The following is a 15,292-nucleotide window of genomic DNA, read 5'->3' as shown; positions in this document are numbered from 1 at the left end:
AGTGGGAGGCTGTAGGTAGAAAGTCGACAGAGATCCTGACCAGGTTCAGTGACTGTATGAGAAGCTTGAGGACAGAGGCCAAGGCTTCAGTGACTCAGGGATGCTAGTGCCATGAGAGAAACCAAAAACCGTGTGTGTGGTGGTGGAGCCAAGGTCACTTCATCAGGCTTCTTTGCCCCACAGTTCCAAGGCCCCTTGGGATGGTTTGAAGGTCAGTCAAGAGTTCCGAGTATCTCATTTTGCAAATAAGAAACTAAGGAACAAGAGGGGGGAAATGAGTTGGGTGATTTTAATTCCAACACATGAAAAACAGAGGCAGGGGGATCTATTTTAGTTCCAGGCCAACCAGAGCTATGAAGTTCGGTCCTGACTTTAAAAAATTATTTGCCTGTGGTGATGGGTATCAGGTCTTGAACTTCTGAAGTTGAACCTGGGTCTGTCTCTGTCCTAGAAAGGAGTATGCCAAGTTAGGTTAGGGTAACAGCTGGTTCTGGATGTATCTGTGGTGCTTCGGCTTACCACCTCCACCTAAGGAAACAAAGGGGGGGGGCTGGTGCTCTGAGGGATGCTGAACAGTCTTGGCTAAAGCTAAACTTGGGACCACCTGAGGTTTCACTTGGCTAGTATTTCTGTCCTTCAGCACACAAGTGTGTGCACATACACACAGACAGACAGACACACACACAGACACACAGCTGTAACTTCCTGGAAAGGGACCTGAGGCCCAGTACATTGGGATGTGTGCTCACCTGACCCAGCAGGTGCCTAGGAGGCATTGTAGGTATACCTCAGAAAGACTTCTATAGAATGTCAACCATACACCTGACTCCACGGTGCTCCTCTAACCACTTGGTAATATCTCACTTGACATACTGCCTTTTTGTCTCCAGACCATGATTTCCTTAAGACAAAATATGTTTTGTTTTCACCCAAAATGTTTCTTAAAGTTCCTCTTAGTTCCAATCCTTGGATTCGTATTCCCCTCCAAGCCTTCTGTCAATGAATGACCTCTCATGGACAAAGGATTCCTGGGACCAAACTTTTATTTACATTGTCCAAAGCCAGCACCCTGATCTGCAATAAATCTTTATGTATGAAGACTAGTCGAACCAACCCCAGGCTACACGCTTTGGCCAATGGTCGAGGTCGAGGTTCAAAGCTGGATAGGTTATCCTTGGTACTTAAGCTGGGGTGACATTCCCTAGCTACACCGTGGGGTCCTAAAGACTGTTCAGAGGATGGGAGGATGGGCTAGAGCCTGTCCTAGAGCTCCAGTGCTGAGGAGCATCATACTCTAGAAAGGAGGGGAAGAGGGGAGGGCCCCACCTACCTGGTGAGGTCATGGGAAAGCAGCTCTGGCGCTGACACCTGGGGAAACCCGTTTCCAGGCTGCTTCCCACGCTAGTTCTCCTGGGAACCAACTAAGCCAAGCCCCAAGCAGGGAGCCCCACACCTGTTCCCCATAGTCCAGTTCCCATCACTGTCCCATCAGATCCAGCCCCCACCCTTCGACCAAGAGTCAGCTCCCCATCCATCTACCCAGGCTGTTGAGCCTTGAGAAAGGTTATGAAGGGCATCGGGTTGAGCGATCCAGGAAACCACCACAGAGACAGCAGCTTCAGAAACAGAAGGTTTATTTGCTGATTGTATTGTTCACCTTCTAAGCTATGACCTTGGGGAAAGGGATGATGCCTACCCCTTCCTCCTTCAGGCTCTTATTTGCAGCTCCTCCCCCTCCCTATGCTGGGCCTGGACTCTCACTTCCTGCCCCTCTGCTGGCCCAGCCAGTTTGGGCAGTGCCTAGGGAGCCCTGAGACCCAGTTCTTCCCAGGGAGCAGTCCCATCCTCCCTGGCCTTGGGGCTTGAGGGCAGCCCAGGTGTCAGCCTTCTCCACAGCTGTCCACTCCTGTTCTTTCTCCTTCCAGGCAGTCCTCTAATCTCCTCCATCTCAAACCTCTCCAAATCAAACCTCTGAACCTCCAAGATGCCTCAGCTTTCCCTGCTTTGTCCCACCTGTGCTGGGGGAAGGTGAGGACATCCACAATGGGCCTGCATTCAAGCAAGCTGACCTGTGGCCCCACGGTAAGAAACTGGGAATTACACACATCCCGAGCAGCTCAGACACACCAACATTGATGTGATGAAAGCAAAGCGCTGGGATTTTCCTTTGAGTCTTGACAAAAGAAATCCAAGTCAGAGCCTCCTTGCAAAGCCTGAGCTCTCACCCTGTCTTACCAGAGTGTGCAGCTAGAGGCCCATATCCCCTGTGTTCAATAAAGGACTGAATCCCCAGGGGCTGGCCAAAGCCCTGCTAGTAGTACCAGATGTCCCAGGGTCCAGAAGTCTCGGGCCACCTGCCTACCTCTTGCACAGTCATAACTGCTCAAACAAAGCAGAAGAACTTCTTCCAGCGGCAGCGAGAGAGTGTACGCACACCCTTTGCGTTCAGTTTCTTCTCCAGGCGGGCTTTGTGCTCGATGGCACTGAGAATGGCCGAGTCGAACACCTCCTTCAAGTTCTTCTGTGTCAAAGCTGAGCACTCAAGGTAGCAGCAGGCCCGGATCTTCTCGGCCAGACCCTGGGCTTGGGGTTGGGGTACTGGGCCCTCCCGGCCTCCCTGGTCCAGTTGAATTAGTACATTGACATCATCCCTCAGGTCAGCCTGAGTGCCCACCAGCAACACAGGTGCTTGGGGGTTGTGCGTGCGGATCTCAGGCAGCCATTTTTCTGTGATGTTTTGGAAGGAGCTGGGCTGCACCACGCTGAAGCAAGCCAGAAACACATCAGTATCCGGGTAGCAGAGGGAGCGAAGACGTTCAAAATCTTCCTGGGGTGGCAAGACCAGTCGTTAGCAAGATCATTCCCTTCACAATGGAAGGGGAGTCTACTTCTCACTTGAGGGGTGGAGACCTAAGACTCCTAAAGCCCAAGGCCTGCTCCATTCTTACTCCATGCAGGAATCCTCCCAGCCTCCAACCCTCTCCAACCCCTTACCCAAGAAGGCTACACCCAGCTTCTTACCTGCCCTGCGGTATCCCAGAGCTCAATTCGCACAGGGGATCCATCTACCAGCACTTGCACTGCAGGGGTGGGGAGGGGAAAGCATGAGTTAGGCACAGCATCCTCGTCCCTCTAGGCAGGCCTCATCAGCGCCGCCTCCGGGCCTGCTCCCGGGGTCTTCAGTGGCCCCCCGCCAGCACGCCCGCCCTAATCCACAACCCCACCTCGGCCTCAGGAGTCCCGAGGCAGTAGAACATACCGGAGAAGGTGTCCAGAGCCGTGGGCCGGTAACGCGCGGGGTACCCATTACAGGTGTAGCTGACGATGAGGCTGCTCTTGCCCACCGCGCCATCGCCCACTAGTACGCATTTGATGCCCAGCTCCGGAGGTGCGCTGCGCCGCCGTGGAGGAGGGGTCGAAGCTAGGAGAGGCGGTGGCTCGGCCTCGCTCAGCTCCCGCGGCGGCATGACCCGCTCCTGGGGTAGCAGAGGGGCCAGCCCGGACCAGGCTCCGCAGCGCTCAGGGAAGCAGGTTGCGCAGGAGGAGGCAGACAGTCTGTCCAAGCTGGGCACGCCCGCTAGAGGCTAGCAGAGGGTATATATGTTGGGCCCGCCCACTTCATCTGCATGTCCCAAGTGGCCCGGACCCCGCCCATCGACCTGGACTTCTCTCTGCATAACACTCAGAAAAAGCAAAGCATCCAGGAAAGAAAGGTTTTTCATATGAAAACCTGGCACCACGAAAGTCCAAGGACAAAGACTGGCGTTTGATATCTGGTAGATCCATGATTTAGTGTTAGTAGGAAGACACAAACTACAGAATCCATAATACAGCATGTTCAAATTAAACGCATCACATTAACCCTTTTATACACATTTAATACTGTGCATTAAACATCAGCACATTAAACATCTTATTAATAAAGTATTCTTTCAATCTACTGGAAGTGAGGCTGAGATTATAGTTCAGAGTGTCTGCTTAGAATGTATAAAGCCCTGGGTCTGATCCCCAGTACCACTGACCTGGTGGTGCATTCCTCTAATCCAAGAATCCTGGCGGTGAAGGTAGAAGGATCACAAGTTCAAGACCATCCCCTGTTGCACAAAGACAGCTAGAGACCAGCCTGGGCTACAATGTGAGACCCTGTCTCAAACAAATAACTAGGCTGGTAGCTCCCCCATGCTTTTTTCCCCAGCAGTGGGGAGGCAGAAGCAGAAGCAGAGGCAGAGGTAGAAGGACCTCTGTATGTCTGAGGCCAGCTTGGTCTACACATAGTTAAGTTCTAGACCAGTCAGGACTACACAGTGAAACTCTCAAAACAAACAAACAAAAACATAATACACATATATTATAGGTGATGTCATCTGTGATAGAGTACTTGCCTAGCATACATGAGGCCCTCTGTTTAATGTCTAGCACGTAAAAAAATTCACAGGGCTGGAGAGATGAACTTCTACAGAGAATAGCCATTCAGAACAGACGTGTAGATTTTCACATTTAATTTTATACTTTCACTATCAAATGTATTTTAAATACTTTTTAAAGATTTAATGTGTGTAAGCGTTTTGTCTGCATGTATGTCTATGTACTATGTATTGGATGCATACAGAAGAGGATGTCAGATCCTCTGGAAATGGAGGTCACATGGTTATTAGCAGCCATAGGGTGCTTAGAACCAAACTCACATTCTCTACAGTGCAAAGAGTGCTCTTAACTGCTTGGGCATTTCTTCAGCACCCTCCATGTGCATCTGGATATGTGTAAAGTTCCCAAAGTATCTAGTGTTATCCTTTTTAAATAGAGTCTTTATTTTTTAATTAAGTGTGTGTCTGTACATGGGTATGGATACGTGCATGTGAACAATGCCTGAGGAGACCAAAGAGGGCCTTGGAACCCCTGAAACTGGAGTCACACAATTATGAGGCTGCCTAAGTAGTTGATAGGAACTGAACTCGGGTCCTCTAAAAGGCAGCACGTGCCTTTAACTACTGAGCCATCTCTCCTGCTCAGTACCTAATATGATCATTATCATGAAAGCACGTCATAATTACCTATTTGCAGATGCTGTTTCTGGGCCACCTACAGTCCTCGCCCTGTAAAGAACTTACAGACTCAGACAGGACTTCCTAGGTAGCCATAGGAAGGTCACCTAGAGAGCAAGTGAGAGAATAGCCTGAGCCACAGCAAGTGACACTAGGCCCAGAATCCATCCTCTGATTCCCCAGGCAGTTTTCATCTCAGTCTGCACAAAGATCACCGAGACACTTTCACACAGCAGGCAGATATCCCTGAGTCTGGGGAAAGGACACGACTGCAAAGGGGAGAGGAGATGAATACTAAGGAGACGTCCAGTATACTAGGGCAGAGTTCTCTAAGTCTGGCCTGATACGGTGGCACTCCTCTAATCCCAGCACTTGGGAGGTGGAAGGAGCAGGATTGCCATAAAACAAGGCATGTTTAGTTTACATGATGAGGGACAGGGCACCCTAAGGCTACTCAAGACCCTATCACAAAATACAAGCAAACAAGCAAAAGCCTGGGTGTGAAATGGCTAAAAAGTTGCTGACTTGACCGCTCTTGAAAAATTGTAGGCTTCCCAGCACCCACATTTATATTCCAGTGTCTACCTCCCCCATTACCTTTATCTAAATGTCTAGAGATGCTAATGATCCTAACTGTCGTCTCAAAGGCCCCATATTCTCAGACATATCACCATAAGCTTATTTATTGAGTTACTGAAAGGTGTCTTAAGTGTTGTCTTTCCCTTATCCTGCCCTAGAAAGTCCGAAGGCTGTGCACTTGGTCTTCCTGGAAAGGGAGGGGATTTTAGACTCAGTCTTCCCTCTTCTTCAGCTCTTAACCTGAGTGACTCCAACAGCCAATCACCTCACCACTGCCAAATGAAAATCAAAGGATATTTGTCTCTGAAAGCCCTTCTGTTATCTTGGGGATGCTGCAAAAGTGGTCAGGACAAAACTACTCAACACACACACACAGACACATACACTCATGCACTTGCGCATGCGCTTTCTCTCTCCCTTTGGAATACTCTTGTCCTTTAACCTGGATTTTAACAGTAACTTTACTGGGCTGGTGATATAGCTGAGGTGATACAGTAGTATCACAATGAGGTCCTGGGTTCAATTCCCAGCATGACATAAATCTGGAGTGATTATAGCACACTCCTGTCTCAAAATAATAAAGATGTAGTGTCAGGAACATCAGAAGCTCAAGGTCTCCTTGGCTACATGGCAGGTTAAAGGCCAGCTTGGGATATATGAGGACCATTCTCAAAGGAAAACATAAAGGCCTACTAAAGGTATACATTTGAGGGCAGTATTTTTTAATCCTCTCTGAAGACATACAAATAACACACTAATGGAACAAACATGGGAGATGTCTGCCTTGGTCTGAGACTGGCCATTCTTCACTGGTCTCATGGGTGGAGACACATTCTGACCAAGGTCCCTCTGTCTAAGCTGGTTTAGGTACAGTCTTGTCAGCAAGAGGGGGAGGGAGGAGACAACCTGGGAGCTGGTGAGTCACCTATTTCTCAGCTAAGGACTTGCTATTCTGGCTGCTACTTCTGGGAAAGTCCTCTTAAAGGTGCTGCAGCCGGGGTTGCAACTTCTTCCTGCCGACCTGCCATATGTGCCCCAACTTCCAGACATTATCTGCTAGGAATACTACTTAGCACCAACATTGTTCTAGGATAAATGGTATATTCTAGGATGGGGGCAAGAAACAGACAGGAGGAGCCTGGAACATCTGTGAATAGCAAGTGCTAAACAAACAAACAGGACAGAGAAAATGTAGGTAGTTCATATGGACAAAAAGTCAACTGGGCCGGGCGTCGGTGGCACACACCTTTAGTCCCAGCACTCGGGAGGCAGAGGCAGGTGGAGCTCTGTAAATTTGAGGCCAGCTTGATCCACAGAGCAAGTTCAAGTTCCAGGACAACCTCCAAAGCTACACAGGGAAACCCTGCCTCAAAACACCAAAAAAAAAAAAAAAAGGAAAAGTCAACTGGAAGAGTTTGTGATGGTCCAAACTGCACTGTGAACAAGGCAAAGCAATAATAATAAATTCATACCCACAAATCATGTATATATAAATAAGTTAGGGTAAGAATTTCAAATAGCTGGGCAGTTGTGGCACACCACTTCAATTCTCTCACTCAGGAGGCAAGGGCAGGTGGATCTCTTTGAGGTCAAAGCCAGCCTGGCCTACAGAGTGAGTTCCAAGACAGCCAGGGCTACATAGAGAATCTATCTTTTTAAAAGATTTATTTATCATGTATACAACATTCTGACTCCATGAATTCCTGCCTGCCAGAAGAGGACACCAGATCGTGAGCCACCATGTGGTTGCTGGGAATTGGACTCAGGACCTCTAGAAGAGCAGTCAGTGCTCTTAACCACTGAGCCATCTCTCCAGCCCGAGAATCCATCTTGAAAAAAACATAATTTTTTTATATCCATGGCCTTGAAGGAGATACAAAATTAAAAAAAAATATTGAGACCTGTCATGTAGCCAAGGTTGGCCTTGAATATTCTGTGTATCAGAGGGTAGCCTTGAACTCTTGATTTTCCTGCCTCTGTCTCCTGAGTGCTAGGATTACAAACGTACTATTATACCCCCATCTAAATACCCATTTTTAAAAAATGCATGTGTGTTTGTGTGTAAGCACACACACATATGTACATGTGTGTGGAGACTGAAAGACATCAGCTGTTTCCCCAGGAACACTGTCCACCTCCTTAGGAACACATCTCTCATAGGCTTAGAGCTTACCAATTAGCCTGACTGGACAGCGATTCCCAGAGATTAATCACTATCTTCTCAGAACTGGCACCCCAACTGATACTTTTACAATGTTCTGGGGTTGGAATTTAAATCCTTGTGTTTGTAAGGCAAGAGCTTTAACAACTGATCCAGGAGGCAGGGGCTGGAGGATTGTAAATTCAATTCAGCATAGACTGCACAGCAGAGAGATGGCTCAGTAGGTAAGTGCTTGCTCTGCAAGCCTGAGGATCTAAGTTCAATACCCATGTTCTACAGTGAAAGGAAAAAACTCCTAAAAGTTATCTTCTGATATTCCACATATACAGTGTTCTCTCCCTGCCCCCCCCCACAAGCAGTAAGAGGTAAAAACAACAACAAAAAAAATGATCAATAAACCATACTAATATAAACTAGTCATAATTAAGGTAGCCTGGGTATGAGACACAGGAAAACACTTTGCACTGTCTCAGTATTTCTGTTACTCTAAACTCTTCTAAAATAAACAGCTTCTTTTGGTTTTTGTTTTGTTTTGAGACAGGGTTTCTCTGTGTAACAGGTCTGGCTGTTCTGGAACTCATTTTGTAGACCATGCTGGCCTTGAACTCAGAGATCTGTCTGCCTCTACCAGCCCCCACCCCCTCCTCAGTGCTAGGACTAAAGTTGGGCACCATCAATGCCTGGCCAACAAACATCTTCTTAAACAAACAAATCCACTATAGTCCTGACTTTGAGTTATAGAAACAACATCTTGATTCCAGAATGTTCGGTATAGTTGTATAGGGCTCTAGATTTGTAAAAATGCTTCTGTTTGTCCTGACTGATAACAATCATAAGAAATGAAGTGGTGTGTGTGTGTGTGTGTCACTGAATATATTGAAGTCCAGAAGATGAGTTGTAGAATTAGGACACTTCAAACTGACAGTGTGTCCCTAGACAAACCATGGGTCCATGCTAAAGTGTATATATAATGTTATCAGGCATTTTCATTCATTCCTTATCATATTTAAATGTATTTATTCATGCTTTAGATTTATTTATGTGGACCCAGGTTCCACTCCCAGCGTCTACATGGCAGCTCATGAGTCTCACCATAACTTCAGTTCCAGAAGATTTGGCACCTTCTTCTGACCTCTGGGGTACCAAGCATGAATATGGTGCACATATGCGCATTAAGAAAAACACTTATGGTGGGCAGTGGTGGTGCACATCTTTAATCACAGCAGTCTAGAGGCAAAGACATGGGGATCTCTGCGAGTTTGAGGCTAGCCTGGTCTAATGAGTGAGTGCCGGGACAGGCTCCAAAGGTATAGAGAAGCCCTGTCTCAAAAAAACAAGAACCAACCAACCAACCAAACAAAAAGTTGCTTATCCAGAGCTGGGCATGGCAGCTCACACCTTTGATCCCAGCCCTGGGTAGGCAGAGGCAGATGGATCTGTGAGTTAGAGGCCAGGGTGAGTTCTAGGATGTAACACAGAGAAAAAGTGTCTCGAAAAACAAAAAACAAAAACAAAACAAACCAAAAAAAAAAAAAAACCACAAAACAACAAAACGTGAATTGCTTATCAAGCCAGGGCTGGCTGACCACTCACTCCTGTGAGGCTGAGGAATGCTTGCCAATAGTTCTGGGCCAGCCTGAACTACAGAATGGGGTCCTGCCTCAAAAAACAAACACAAGGTCTCTGCAAGCCTGAGGCTAGCCAGGTCTACAGAGTAAGAACGAGTTCCAATACAGCCAAGGCTGCACAGAGAGACTGTCTCAAAAAAAAAAAAAGGACAAAGCAAACACACACACACAAAAAAAAGCCAAACCAAACAAAAACGAAATAAATAAAACAAGCACAACCCATTTTTCCTGGCCACCCCCCTATCCTCCATCTTTCCTGGGCGGCTGCTGATGAGGCGAAGGGTGGGTTCCAGTACCCTAGCAACAAGGCCATCCTATAGTGGCCCAGTGGTCATGCGCAGAGAAGCATCAACATTTCCAGAACCTTCTACAGAGATGACTGAACACAAACCCTGGCCAAGCAAGGTCCCTACCATTCCTCGGCCAAGCTGCATCTCCCCGTGGCCTGTACTGGACCGGGCGCGGGCGCGCTGCCTGGATGTCCCTTGGGGTTCCTCCCTCCTCTGAAAAGGAAGAAAAACAAACAAAACAAAACCCAGGAGTGGTCCCTGTTATGAGGCTGAAGCCTACCAAAAACGCCGCTTACCTGAGGCGTCGAGCTCATGGCACCGGAAATGTCCGAACAGGTGATGACCACCAACGTGAAGCAAAGCGGAAGGAAGAGGCCGTGAACCGGAAGCATCCTTCGCTCTCCTGAGGCGAGCGCGGGAAGAAACCCGCTGGTTCACAGAGGTCCTCAAGACCAACCCTGTGAGCCCAATAGAGACTGCATGTGCCTAAAGACAGCCTCATCCAGAAGGACTCCCTTTGACGAGGCCCCCATTATCCTTATTTCTAGCGATTGATAAAGCTATTCTCTCAATGAAACCCAGAATGGTCTGGACTTAACTATGTAACCCACCCAGGTCAACAGCAAATTGATCACACAGCTTCAGCCTCCAGAATGCGGGGCTTATACACATGGGCCACACATGGGCCAGGCTCTTAGCCTGTTCTTTCCAAGTGTGACTTCCTTCCCTTCAGTATTCTCTATCAGAATACTCACCTCCTACCTACCTTCTGGTCTTGCTTTTGTTCGTCTCTAGTGCACCCAAGCTTCCTGAGAAAACAGATCTACCACCCTCCCACTCAAAAGCCTACAGCAAAGAGTGTGTGCTGGTCTTTGCTTGACATCACAAACCCTTGGGATAGGGAAATGAACTGACTGAGAGAGATTTTATTTATTTATTTATTTATTTATTTATTTATTTATGAGACAGGGTTTCTCTGTGTAGTCGTGGCTGTCCTGGAACTCACTCTGTAGACCAGGCTACCCTCAAACTCAGAGATCAGCCTGCCTCTGCCTCCCAAATGCTGGGATTAAAGATATGCATCACCATGGATTGAGAGGAATTGTTGTACATTCCAATAATCCCAGAAATGGGAATGTGGAGGCAGGAGATCAGGAGTTCAAGTCCAGCTCCAGTTGCATATGTACTTCAAGGCCAGTCTTAGTTATATAGTGAGTTCTAGGCCATTGTAAATTCCTGTCTCCAAATAAAATGAAAGAAGGGAAGAAAAAAAGAGAGAAAGGATTGAAGGAAAGAAGGAAGGAAGAAAAGAAAGAAATGAAGGAAAGAGGAAAAGGAAGGAGAGGGGCTGGGGGATAGTTCAGTGGTTAAGAACATTGGCTTCTTTTCCAGACTTGGCTGCAATTCCCAGCACCCACATGACAGCTCACAACTGCCTGTAACTCCAGTTCCAGGGGATCTGACACCTCACACAGACATACATGCAGGCAAAACACCAATCAATGCTCATAAAATAAAAATAAATTATAAAAAAAAGAAAGAGAAGAGGACAATGATATGTCTCAGTGGTTAAGAGCACTGACTACTCTCAGAGAGGTCTAGGGTTCAGTTCCCAGCACCCAGATGTGAAAGGAAAAGTATTGGTACAGGACCCCCAAGACCAAGTTCTTGGACCAAGTTCTCAGCACAAAGGAGATTTTCTTTTGTCTCACAGGGACAGGGCTAAGGGACAAAAACAGGAGATAGAGGAAGAGGGAGAAGGGGAAAGGGACAAGGGAAGTGGCCCAGAGGGACAAAGGACTGCCTCTGGACAGAGAGGAGGCAGACATGGCACACAGGAAAATGGCAGTTTATAGCCAGGTGGTGGCGGCTCACACCTTTAATCCCAGCACTTGGGAGGCAGAGGCAGGTGGATGTTCAAGACTTACCTGGTCTACAAGAGCTAGTTCCAGGACAGCCTCCAAAGCCACAGAGAGAAAAAACAAACAAACAAACAAACAAACAAAGGCAATTTTTAAAGGTACAAGGGGAAACTCAGGATGAAGTGCCCACTTTAACTGGGCATATTAATTAGGTGGGCCAAAGATGGCTTTTGATTGCTGGATTTCAGTACTTTAACAGCTGGGCCTTGGTAGTCAGCCTCTGCAGGAGGGATTGGCCAAATAAGGGAATGGGCCTTGGTGGCTGGCTTTAGGGATGTAATCTAACCTTTTTTAGCAAGGCAGAGGCAAGGGGGGGGAGGGGTGGTTCAAGGCCTGCCAGAGCCACATGCCCACGTGGGCTACCATCTTTAACTCCACTTCCAGGGAATCTAATGCCCCCTTCTGGCCTCACTGGCATGGGACATGCATGTGGTATACACACATATGTGCAGGTAAGCACTCATACATATAAATAATGAAAAATATTGTCAGGTGGTGGTGGTGCACGCCTTTAGTCCCAGCACTCAGGAGGCAGAGGCAGGGGGATCTCTGTGAGTTTGAGGCCAGCCTGGTCTACAGAGCAAGTTCCAGGACAGGCTCCAAAGCTAGAGAATCCCTGTCTTGAAAAACCAAAACCAAGCAAACAAAAACCAAAGAAAGGCAGGCTGGCTCAGCGTGTAAAGGCACTTGACACAGAGATCTGATAACCAGACTTTGATGCCTGGAACTCACATAAAGGTGGAAGGAAAAAACTAACTGCACAAAATTGTTCTCTGACATCTATTGTATTGTGTATTGTGTGTGGTACACCTGTACCTGCATCTACACACTACATGTATTGTTGTACACCAGTACCTACACCCACAAACAAATCATGCACACCACAATAATAAATAAAAGTTAAAACTAAAAAGAAATAAAAGTTGAAAGACAGAAAGACAGGGAATGAGAGGAAGGGGTTGTTCATTGATATGGCTCAGAGGGTAAAGGCACTCGATCCAAAGCCTGAAAACCTGTGTTTGGTCCTCAGGACAGACATGGTAGAAGGAGAGACTTGACTCCCACAAATTGTCTTTTGATCTCTGTTTAGATACCATGGCACCTGTATGCCTACACATATTCACACAAAAATAAGTAAATAAATATGTAATTAAAAAATTAAATAAAATGTGCCAGGTATAGTAGTGCACGCCTTTAATCTCAGCACTCCAGACACAGAAACAGATGGATCTCTGTGAACTTCAGGGTACTCTGTCTAAATGAAAAAAAAAAAGCTGGGATTAGGAGTTCAAGATTATCTGCTGCTATCTAGAAAATCTGAGACCAGCCTGGTTGGTGGCTGCACATGCCTTCACTCCTAGCACTCAGAAGGCAGAGGCAGGTTGATCTTTGTGAGTTCTAGGCCAGCGTTGTCTACAGATCGAGTTCCAGGACAGCCAAGGTTACACAGAGAAACCTTGTGTCAATAATAACAATAACAAAATAAAATGAAAACAAATGTGGAACGTATTGAACTACATGGAGTACTTGTTTGCCTGACATATACAAGGAACACTGACCACACCTTTATGGAGTGCTATAATTGCAGGGGTGTGTCACTATAGCTGTCTCTGAACATTTTACTTTCAAAATAATTACACACATAGTGCACAGTGGCACACCCCCTTACTCACAACACTCAGAAGACAGAAGCAAGTCGATCTCCATTTGAGGAGACCTTGTCTCAAAAATGTTGCATTGTGTGTGTGAGGGGTATATGTAAGTATGTCTGTGGGTGAGTGAGGGGTATATATGTGTCATGGTGCAATATGAAGGTCAGAGGACAAATAAAAAGAGTGGGTTAGCTCCGTCTACCATGTGGTGCCTGGGGATTAGACTCAGGTTATCAGTTAGGTGGCAAACACCTTTATCTACTGAGCCATCTCACCTGTCCATTATTTTTAAAGAATGCCTTAGTCTGTATGTTTAGTTTGTATATCTGTCTACGTCTGGTTCTTCAGAGGTAGAAGAGAAAATTGGGTTCCTTGGAACTGCAGTTACAGATGGTTTTGAACCACCATGTAGGTTCTGGGACTTAAACACTGATCCTCTGCAAGAGCAAGTGCTCTTAACCAATGAGCCCTCCCTCTGGCTCTCACTTCAAAAAAAAAAAAGTCCTTATTGTTGTTTACTTGGATTTATTCTTATTTATGTGTTTGTGTGGATCCCCCGGAAGCTGGAGTTACAATCATTTGTGAGCCACTCTACGATTTTTTGTGGGTGTTGGGAACCAAACTTGGATCTTCTGCAAGATCAGGATGCACTTTTAACCACTGATCTGTCTCTCCCGCTCCTGGACTTTTACTTTTGGAGATAAAAACAATGACCTGAAATTATACTATATCAAAAAAAACAAAGGAAATGCACCATGTCAACAATGTTGATTTTTAGCCAGGTGTTGGTGGCACATGCCTTTAATCCCAGCATTCAGAAGGCAGAGGCAGGTGGATTTCTGTGAGTTCCAGGCCTGTCTGATCTACAGAGTGAGTTCCAGGACAGGGTCCAAAACATAAAGAAACCCTGTCTTGAAAAACCAACCAACCAACCAACCAACCACCCACAAAAACAATGGTGATTTTTTTAAATTGCTGAATGGCAGGATTATGAACAGTTCTCTGAACTTACTGTCTATTCACTGGTTTGGAGGTCACTCCATGTTCCTGTGAGCCCACCTCATGCCTCTATTAACCTGGAAGCAACTCAAGAGCAGGGAAGTTCTAGAGCAATTCCTTCACAGACCAGCTGCATCCCACGTGATAGGAGTTTACTACCTATGATGTAATAAAGGAATGGTGATGGCTTGCCAAATGGTGATAAGAGAGTCACAACTTTGATGCCACAGGCATTTGGCCAAACAGCCATGCATGGCACCGCCAGATTTGTAATCGCTTCTCCCCTAAAGACTGGCTCCACTGGCCTAACCCTCTTCTGAACCATGGCCTGGTACCACTGGAGTCCATTCAAATCTCCGGGGTTTACAATGAAACGTGTTCTCATTTGACGGTGATGGCGAGGAGGAAGCTAAGCAGTGTGTGTGTAATGTACATGAATTTATGTGGGTGGGTGCAGACATGCATGCAGGTGTGTGTGCACCTGTGTGGGGGCCAGAGGCAACCTTGTGTGTCTTCTTCTATTACTCTCAACCTTGCTTTTTTTGAAAAACAGATTCTCACTGAAGCTGGGGCTCACTGATTGGTCTAGGACACCTGCACAGTGAGCTCCAAGGATTTGCCTGTCTCTATCCCCGCCAGTGACACGAGTTACAGATGCACACCATGGGGTCCAGCTTGAGCTGTATCTCCAGCCTGAAAATCAGCAATTTCATAAAAAAGAGGGCCCATGTTCTAGTTTCTTCTTTATTTTGCTATGGTAAAGCAACATGGCCAAAAGCAACTTGAAGAGGAAAGGATTTATTTGGTTTACACTTCCATGTCACAGTTCATCATCATGAGAATCCAGGGCAAAATCTCAAGGCAGGAACCTGGAGCAATGACCTGCTTATTGGCTTATCCCCATGGCTTGTCCAGCTTGCTCTTGTTTTCTTTCTTCCTCAGACAAAACATCACTGTGTAGCGCTGGCTGGCTGGCCTAGAACTTGCTTTGTAGCCTGGCTGTCCTCAAACTCTCTCTG

The 15,292-nt window shown here is 46.7% G+C and overlaps 1 protein-coding gene across 1 annotated transcript; it reads right to left on the bottom strand.

Moving 5' to 3' along the window:
- Positions 1 to 2,118: 2,118 nt before the first annotated feature.
- Rhov (ras homolog family member V) lies at positions 2,119 to 10,052 on the bottom strand. Its single transcript, XM_051183678.1, has 4 exons — positions 9,997 to 10,052; positions 3,260 to 3,584; positions 3,022 to 3,080; positions 2,119 to 2,827 (listed from the first exon to the last, which is right to left on the bottom strand). The coding sequence occupies exons 1-4, from the start codon at positions 10,012 to 10,014 to the stop codon at positions 2,384 to 2,386; spliced, it is 846 nt and encodes a 281-aa protein (XP_051039635.1). The 5' UTR covers positions 10,015 to 10,052; the 3' UTR covers positions 2,119 to 2,383.
- Between the last annotated feature and the right edge of the window lie 5,240 nt (positions 10,053 to 15,292).

This window comes from Phodopus roborovskii, unplaced genomic scaffold (genome assembly GCF_943737965.1).
Source record: "Phodopus roborovskii unplaced genomic scaffold, PHOROB, whole genome shotgun sequence".
Classification (NCBI taxonomy): domain Eukaryota; kingdom Metazoa; phylum Chordata; class Mammalia; order Rodentia; family Cricetidae; genus Phodopus; species Phodopus roborovskii.
Note: the sequence above shows the minus strand (reverse complement) of the source record. Positions and strands in the feature narration are given on the sequence as shown.